This window comes from Phacochoerus africanus, chromosome 4 (genome assembly GCF_016906955.1).
Source record: "Phacochoerus africanus isolate WHEZ1 chromosome 4, ROS_Pafr_v1, whole genome shotgun sequence".
In the NCBI taxonomy this organism is placed as follows: Eukaryota; Metazoa; Chordata; class Mammalia; order Artiodactyla; family Suidae; genus Phacochoerus; species Phacochoerus africanus.
The window spans coordinates 75,501,284-75,510,557 of NC_062547.1; the positions used below are offsets into that span (position 1 = coordinate 75,501,284).

General features: G+C 55.1%; 1 protein-coding gene across 2 annotated transcripts in view; it reads right to left on the reverse strand.

The window, feature by feature from the left end:
• CELF5 (CUGBP Elav-like family member 5) overlaps nucleotides 1-8,102 on the reverse strand; it is a 49,615-nt gene extending 41,513 nt beyond the window's left edge. Inside the window, exon 1 of one of the 2 annotated variants that reach the window (XM_047777568.1) lies at nucleotides 7,741-8,102. In XM_047777568.1, coding sequence (XP_047633524.1) covers nucleotides 7,741-7,999 — 259 coding nt within the window. In that variant the 5' untranslated portion in view covers nucleotides 8,000-8,102. The remainder of the gene's footprint in view (nucleotides 1-7,740) is intronic. The other variant, XM_047777569.1, reaches the window with a different exon arrangement.
• Between the last annotated feature and the right edge of the window lie 1,172 nt (nucleotides 8,103-9,274).

Genomic DNA, 9,274 nt, shown 5'->3' on the forward strand with positions numbered 1-9,274 from the left:
ATGGTGGCAGAAATCTCCAGCCACATTCTGGGACACTTGGTGCCTTAGTTTCCCCACCTAGAAAATGGAGAACCGATCCATGTTTTCCAGACATGGAGCTCCTCCTAAGAGACTCTGTCCTTTCCCTACCCACAACCCTCCAGGCTCTCACCTCACTCACAGTTAAGCCCAGTCCTCTCCAAGACATGTGAGACCCTGCACAACCTGCCTTGTCCCTGCTCTGCCCTCACCTCCTCCCTGTCGCTCCCTTTCTCGCTCTGCTCCAGACAAATGGGCCACTGTTCTCCCAACCCAGCTGATTTATTCTGACCTCAGGGCCTTTGCACATACTGTACCCTCCTCCTGGAATGCTTTTCTCTTGGCTGTAGAACAACTTTCTCCTTGGTCTTGAAGGTCTCATCCCAAGCGCTGCCTCCTCAGACACCTTCAGTCCCCTGAAGTAAGCTGTCACCCTCCAATGTCACACATACCATTTTATTTCCTCCATAGCAATTCACTCCTACCTACATCTTATTTTTCTCTTTACTCATTTACTGTCAGTACCTCCACCCCTTGGATTGATTTGTGTCCCCAGAGCCCAGCTCAGTGCCTGGGACATCCCAGAGACTGGACAAACAGTTGTTGACTATCTGGTTGCCTAACCACTGACTGACACCAACCAAGTGCAAGACACTACTCATAGTGATTGCATTAACCACATCCTATAAGTTAATTTTAATTTTTACAACTACTCTGTAAGGCAACTATCAATATTCTTTCTCTTTTACAAATGAGGAGGCCAAGGCTCAGAATAGATAAGGTGGATTGTCTAAGATCCCACAGAAATAAAAAGCAGAGCCAGGAATAGAAACCAAACCTGTCGGGTTACAAAGCTGATGGTCATTCTTATTCACCAGGTGTGGGGGGGCAGTGGTAAATGTTGGGGAGTGTCCACCTTTGATCCTTCAATCTGTCATCCATCTACCCATGCATTCCTCCATTGATTCATCCATCTTCCCACTTATCTATCCATCTATCCGCCCATTCCCCTACCATCCATCCATCTATACATTCATCCCTTCACCCATCCATCCATCCACCTACCCACCCACCCATCCATCCATTTATCCACCCATCCATCCATTTACCCACCTACTTATCCCTCCATCAATCCATTCAGCCTTTCATCTACTACCCACTCTTTCATCCAGCAATCCACTCATACACACCAAATCATTGTCACCCATCCATCCATTCACACCTGCACATATCTACTCATGTATCCATCGATTTTTCCATCTGTTAGCCAGCCCACCCTCCCCTATTCAACCACCCCCTCACCCTCCCACACTGTCATTCCCTTAGGCTCTTGTTCATCCACAGGCTCTACTTCAAAATGGTGAACAGGACACGGTCCCTGCTCTCATAGAGCTTACATGTCAGCGATGATCACCATGACTACAGATCAACAGGACTATTGCTAGGTCAGTGTCTTCAAAACCTAGAATCCTCCCCTTTTGGAGCGGGTCACCTTTAATCCAAGGACTGCCAGCATTCCTGGATGGCTCTCACCCTGAGTCTACATTTCCACAATCACATCTCTTTCTCTGTCTCCTTTATTTCTTTTCCAAAGTAGGTCAAGTCTCAGGCTGGGAGGTGTGATGCCTGGCTATATTGCTGTGTGACTTGGGGATGGGTGTCACCTGTCTCTGAACCCTAATTTTGCATCTATGCATGGGGGGAGGGGAACCTAGTTTTCTAAGAAACGCTGTGACCTGAGCACATGTCTGCTTCTTTGTGTCCCTCTCATCTCACACTCTTTTATCCATCCAGGTGTGTAGGAAATGTACATATCCTCAGTAAGGCTGGGAGGCTGATAGTGGCAATGACAGTTAACAGGACTTGTGGCTCCCTTTCCACAGAGGTCTGAGATCCTCCTCTGTTCTAAATTCTTCTATGGCTCCCTAGTGCCCTCAGGAAAGAGTCCAAGTTCAGTCCAGCATGAGAGGCTCTTCAGGATCTAGCCCAGGCTGACTCTCTGGCCTCTTCCCTCGTGCATCACTTAATTCCTCTTCTACTCCAGCTCTGTCCCTTCACACCTCCAGGCCTTTGCAAACCCAGTTCCCTCTGTCCACCTTCAGAGGACAGAGACATCCACCTAGCTGACTCACTGCTGTGTTTCACACCCATAATGAGGCCCACAACACAGTAAGTGCTTCTGTGAATAAATAAATGTTCTTTCTGCTTGGTAGGCTCCTGTTCATCCTACAAAGCCCCAGTTCTAATGCCCCTCCTCCATGCAGCCAGATTTCCCAGGCAAAGCCTTCAAGTCCCTATCCAGTTCCCTCAACTCAGCATCCCTTCCCTTTGATACAACCCTGACCATTACAGTTGGAGGGGCCAATGTCTAGTTCTGTCTCTCCATCAGAAGGATCTCAGATTTCTCTTGCTTAGTACAAGGCAAGGACCCAAAAGGCTTTCAGGAAGTGTTGGCTAAATGAGTGAATGTGGTCCTACTGAGTGCTCCTAATGGCCAGGGTCTCATCTGCCAGTATCAGGGGTGAAGAGCCAGAAGCCTACTCCAGCAATAGGTCATGGGTCCACCCCCCAACCCATGCCAGAAGCTCTCAGAGGAGCCCTGCCAGATATTCACCCCCATCAGAAGCGGACCCTGGGGCTCCCAAACCCTTTGCTGTTTTTCCACCAGGGCAAAAGCTCCACCCCACCCTCCACCCCCTGCCTGAACTTTCCCTGAGTCAGCGTTGCTCTGGGCCTTTGCACGTGCTCTGCCAGGAACACCTTACCCCAGCAGCAGATCTTCTCACCCTTCAGGTCTCAGCTTAGTCATATAGTAAGCACGGACTCTGTGTCCAGTCCTGTGTCAAGAGCGCCCTGCTGGTCTCCCAATTTTTTTTTTTTTTTGGTCTTTTTAAGGCTGTACCTTGGCATATGGAAGTTCCCAGGCTAGGGGCCGAACAGGAGCTTCAACTGCCAGCCTACACCACAAGCCACGACAACGCCAGATTAGAGCCTCATCTAAGACCTACACTGCAGCTCGCAGCAATGCCAGATCCTTAACCCACTGAACGAAGCCAGGGACTGAACCCACAACCTCATGGATACCAGTTGCATTCTTAACCCGCCGAGCCACAACAGGAACTACTGGTCTCCCAAGTCTATAGATGACAAGGCTGAGCCTTGAAGAGTTAAAGACAGCTGCCCAAGTTTCCATAGCCGGCAAGATGCAGAGAATCCATACTCATCTTAATTGCTCTCCCAAACTGACTGCTTTCTCCAGGGAGCGCCCCCTGGTCTCTGTACCTGCAGGGGCTGGGGCCTCCTCCCTGATGATATGTTTCTACCATCGCAGCCCTGACATCAGCACCCTGTATCCTCCCCCTTCCTCACTGTGTCCCTCACCATATGGGATCTGGGGGTGGGAGAGGTCTGGGAGAGGATTTTTATCTGTTTTGCCCAAGATTGTATCCAGGGTCTAGAACAGAGCCTGGGACACAGCAGGCTCTCAATAAATGTTGGTTATATGGATAGATGGATTCATGGCTTGTTGACTCCATCATGCCCACAGGGATTCAATTTGCAAAGAATCTAAGCCCTGCAAAAACGCCAGCACACAGTAAGTGCTCCATTCATGCTCTGCCTGAAGGAAGCCAGAAACGATGTCACAGTCACCCAGAAGGCTCCGGGGGCCTCATAAAGGCCTCTTAAACCAATGACTGGTTGGGTGGATGGGGAAACTGAGGCACTGGGTTGGGGGTGCCTGGCTTGAAACCACACAGCCAGCCCTGGTGGCTCGCCCCAGCTCCCTGCCGCTGTCCCTTCCCTCGGTTCCCCCCCTCCCCCGCCAGGCAGCGGCTGCCGGCCGCCCATCCTGCCGTCTCCCTGGGGCTGGCACGTCACACTCGGAATCTCACGCCTCAGAGCTCGGCGTGCTCCAGCCTCCCCCCTGCCGCCAGTTGAGCAGCTGGCGTTCCCATGGAAACCGCAGGCCCCCACCCAGCCCCCCCCCCCCACCTGCACCGGCCCCCCTCACAACCTCCGCTTTAAGACAAATATTGTCATTAACATGCAAATGCATATGTGATTACCATAAATGGGGGCTGCGCGGCAGCGGACGAGTCCTATCTCCGGCGCCTGCCCCGGGCAGGATGGGCATTAATATTCAGCCTGATCGGGTGAGGGACAGCCCAAGCCACACCAGGCACTGTGTGTGTGTGTGTGTGTGTGTGTGTGTGTGTGTGTGTGTGTGTGTGTGTGTGTGTGTGTGTGTGTGTGTCGGGGCGGGGGGGGGCGGGGAGTGCTCACGTGCACTCAGGCCCCTTGGAGGGAGGGTCCCAGAGGGGGCTTGTCCCCGAGCAGAAGACTGGAGGGGGTGATGACTGCTCACTGGCCAGCCGGAGCCCCCCAATTCCTGGCCTGAGCTCTCGGCTGCACTGGAGGCACCCAGGGAGGCCTCTTTCTCTGGGTGAGGCATAGATCTGGACAGGGAAACGGTCTTGCAGCCTCCCTGCTCCCCCTTCTCCATCTCTCTCCCCGACCCCGCCCTCTCTCTGCCTCTCCCAGTGCGTGGGGATTGGGGGCGGCCCCTCTCTCTCTCCCCCTCCCTCTGTATCTCTCTCCTTCTCGGTTCTAGCTGTGTCTTTCCATCTCTCTCTGTCTTCATCTCTCGCTCTTAAAAACAAAAAAGCCAGCGCCCAAGGCCTGCCCACCCTTTCAGAGGAAGCTTCACTTCCTACCCTACCCTCTCCCCCAACCCCTGCCCTATCCCCAGAGCCCCGGGAACCCCTGCCTTTCTCTGCGCCTTAGCAAGGCCCCACTGCACAGGCCCTTAGGAACTGCAGTGCCCCTGCCCTTGACCATGTCAGATGTCACAGCTCCCCCCCCCCCCCCCCGGCTCCCAACACCACTGCTGGGGGTCCTCCCCCTTGGCTTGGGGGAAACTGTCATCCCCCCACCTTTCACCAGACAGATATACTTCTGCTTCTGGCCTCAGAAGAGGTGGACAGGTGTGTGACAGTTGTGGGATCCAGTATTTGCCCTCCCAGCCTCAGTTTCCCTTCTCTATGAAATGCATGGATGCTCGCAAGCCCACCACAGTGGGGATCAAACAGTCCCCAAATGTGAAAATTTAGGGTGAGATGGTGATCATGAGAATAATGTGACACTAGATGGCCCTTCTCCCACTAGGTGCCAGGGGCTGGGGTCAGGGGGACCACAATGGAGGTTTTCATTTTACCTCACTTCGGCCCTTTCGGCTCCCCGATGCCCAGCCTCCAGGGGCCCAGAAGTCTCTCAGGGTATTTCTCTTCACAACCTGGCATGTGCACCCCCATCCCAATGCTCCCAGCCAGGATCCCCAGTAGGCCCCCTGCACCCTGTAGGCTCCCCAGAAACTAAACCAGATAAGTGTCTGTGGGAGGTGCCTGGATCTTCTCCCCACAACACAACTTTTCATTCGTCACTTCACTTCTCTTTGGCTGAGGTCCAGAGAGGGGCAGCCACTGATCAGAGGTCACACAGTTAAGCTCCACACACAGGTCTCAATCCTGGCTCCTGGGAGACGCTCCCCACCTCCAGCTCCGCCCAGCTCCCTCCTACAGATAAGGCCCTGCCAGGTCCAGCACAGGTGGGGTCAGTAGGGGGACCCATCTGTGTCCTGAGATATTGGAGGTGGTTCTAAGCAGAAGGCCCTCCACCTCTGTTACCCCCAAACCTCCATTTCCGTCAGGACTTGTGAAAAGCGGAGGGTGAAGGCGGGGTGTCGTAGACACCCAGCTTCCTAATTTTCATTCTCCAAGGAAAGATCACAAATGGGAAACACCCTGAGGCACCCCCAATTCCAACATTCTCCAGAAAAAAGTAAACTTACATTCCTGAGACCTTGCTCTGTTAACAGCAGGTAAACTGAGGCTCTGATCCAGGTGAAAACTCAGCCGGTCCCTCCTTCACCTCTCCGTGTTGTGGGGGTGGGGTGGTCCCCAGGGGGATTTTAAAATGAGAAAGGCGGGGAGGACCACAAGCATCTCCATCTCCCTGCACCCCATCTGTCTCCCTGACACAGAGCTCATCAACAGCCTTTTAAATCAACATTTGGGGGGGGCCACGTGGACATCCCCCACCATCAGAATCCTTCTAGAAATGGGTCCTTCAGACACACAGGCGGTGGGGGTGGGGGAAGGAACCCTCTATACAGCCATGGACACTTAGTGTGTCTCCTGGGTGTGAGCACTCTGCCCTCCCAGGCCACAGGGAGGAGTTAGATTTTCCAGGCCCTTTTTTTCTTTCTTTTTTTTTTTTGGTGATGGTAGGATTTGAAAAGAGGTGGGGGGATGGGAGGGGTCACTTTCCTCCCCCAGGGTACCAGCTGGAGGGTCTAGCTGAAGTGACAGGCCTAGGCTCCAAAACACCAGACCCTTGCTATGGCTTGTCTCGACTCGTCATTCATTCATTCATTCATCCACTCATTCATTCATTCATCCAACACATATGCATTCATGCTTACCATGCCTGCCACACTGAGGGAGGGGACAAATGGGGTGTGAAATAGGTCATGGTCCCTGATCCACCCCCAAGTCCCTCCAGAGTCTTGCCAGGGGTGTCAGCACAAAGCCTTCACTGTTCCCACCCCTAGTCCCTACCCTGCCAGGAGAACTGTCTGGGCCACCCCAATTCAGATACTGGGCCGTGATCAAAGCCCAGGGCTGGGGCCACAGCCCCTGGCACCCCCTCCGAGCATGCCATCAGAGAATCAGGTGGCAGGGAGGCAGGCAGGCCTCCCCACCCCACCTGCCTCCCCCGCTGGGCTCACAAGTCACCCACACCTCCCTGTCCACCCCAGGATCTGGGCTCTGCCAGATGGACGGTCCACGCTCGTCGTCTTTGGCCTCAGCCCTCAACACACTGCTAACAGGCTTGGCCAGTTTTAACTTGAGCCAAAGGTGGAGGCGGTGATGGTGGGGGAAGCATAGAGAAATGGAGGGGGGAATGCTGATCCAAACAGAGAGGGTGGGCAGAGGAGGAGGGCGAACGGTAGCCTTTTAACCACCGGAGGCTGGTGCTCCCCCCAGACTGGCTTAGCTCCATGCACCCCCACACCCCCACCCCGATTTCTTTGTAGTTACCGATTAGCCCGGGATCCTGGGCATCCGTGTCCCCCGCGGCCGGCTGGACCTGCCCCGCCGGCCTGGCTTTGTGAAAATGACCAAAGCAATGGAGTCCAGAGGTGCAAACTTCCCCGACGGGGCCTGGAGAGGCCAAATGAATGGGGGGGCAAGGAGGGGTGGCAGTGTTCAGGCAGCTCCCCCAGCAAAGGGGCAGGAAAGAGTGGGTGAGGGAGGGAGGAAGGGGTGGGGGTGTAGAGGGAATGGGAGGGAGAGGGAGAGAGAGAGAAGGATGCTGGGGGGGGAGGATGGGAGGTAGAGAGAGATGAGAGAGGAGAGAAAAGGAAAGAGAGAGGGAGAGAGAGAGAGAGAGGAAGAGAGAGAGAGAATGCCGGAAGGTGGGGAGGGAGGGAGAGGGGGCGGAGGAGGGGAGGGGGCCAGCTCGGATCTGTCAGCTGCACCCCCAGAGGGGGGGAGGAGGGGGTGGGAGGAACGGGGTAGGGGGGGAAGAAATGATGCCGAGGCAGAGGCAAGCAGAGGGAGGAGGTGAGGAGAGGAGGGTTGGAGGGAAGAAGATGCCGGAAGGTGGGGTGGGGAGGCCGAGGGAGGAGAGCGGAGGGGAGGGAGGGGGCCGGGTGCCCACCTTTGTGCATGCCCGTGTAGGGGTCTTTGAGCACCGTGAGCTCATAGATGCGGCCGAACTGCTCGAAAAGCGGCTTGAGGTCCTTCTCGTCCAGGTTGCGCGGGATCTGGCCCACGAAGAGCTTGATGGCGTCCAGGTCCTTCATGCCGTCGGGCTGCCCCCCGGGGGGCTCGGGCCCGCTGCTGCCCACCGGCGAGGGCCGCGGTTGCAGGAGCTGCTGCTGCTGCCGGCGCGCCTCGCTCTCTGTCAGGCGGGCCATGGCGGGTGAAGGCAGGCAGCGGGCGCGGGACCGAGCCGGCGGCGGCGGCGGCGGCGGCGGGCGGCGGGCGGACTCGCAGCTGGAGCGACGGACGCCGCCTCCCGCCTCCCTCCCGCCCGGTCCCCGCGCCCTCCTCCCTCCTCCGCGCGCCCGCTCGCTCCAGCATCAGGACCACAAAAGGGCGGCTCCGCAGCGGCCCCTGGCGGCTAGAGCGCGCCTCGCGGCGGCGGCGCCCCCCGGCTCGCATCGCCCATCTCCCATCCCGCCTCCGAGCTCATCGCGCATCCCGCATCGCACCCGGAACATCCTGAATCCCACATCCGGCATCCCGGCGCCCACTCCGACCCAGTAAACTGAGGCCAGCCGGTCCGTAGCCGCTGTTTTCTGGGTGGGTGACGGCAAAGCAGGACAGACCAGGCTTCCAGGTGGCACAGGCTCCTCCCACTAATAACAACAGTAAAAACTAAAAGTAGCGCACAGTTCTACAGGGTGCTTACTTGGCATTTACAGGGCTGTCCCTGGCATGTTTGTTACAACTCATGAATAATAATAATAGTAATAATAGCAACAAGAAAGAACACTTTGATAATACTATGTACTAGGCACTGCCATCAGCACTTTTAAGTTTGTAATTTATTAAAACAGAAATAGCAATCTTGTTATGTCAACAGCATCCAGAAGTGACACTTTTTGCCACACTTGCCATGTGCACATACTGTTCAAAATATTTTCAAGGATATGGGCACATTTGGGCCAAGTGCTCTGTAGGTGTCATGTCACCCTTGCTAAAAACTCTTCATCAAAACCACAACGAGGTATCACCTCACACCAGTCAGAATGGCCATGGTCAAAAAGTCTACAAGTAATAAATGCTGAAGAGGGTGTGGAGAAAAGGGAACCCTCATGCATTGTTGGTGGGAATGCAAATTGGTGCAACCACTATGCAGAACAGTGTGGAGTTTCCTCAAAACACTCAATATAGGAGTTCCCATTGTGGAGCAGGGGTTAACGAATCCAACAAGGAACCATGAGGTTGTGGGTTCGACCCGTGGCCTTACTCAGTGGGTTAACGATCCGGCGTTGCTGTGAGCTGTGGTGTAGGTCGCAGATGCGGCTTGGATCCTGCATTGCTGTGGCTCTGGCATAGGCTGGCAGCTACAGCTCCGATTCGACCCCTAGCCTGGGAACCTCCATATGCCGCAGGATCGGCCCAAGAAGTGGCAAAAAGACAAAAACAAAAACAAAAACACTCAATATAGAACTACTATATGATCC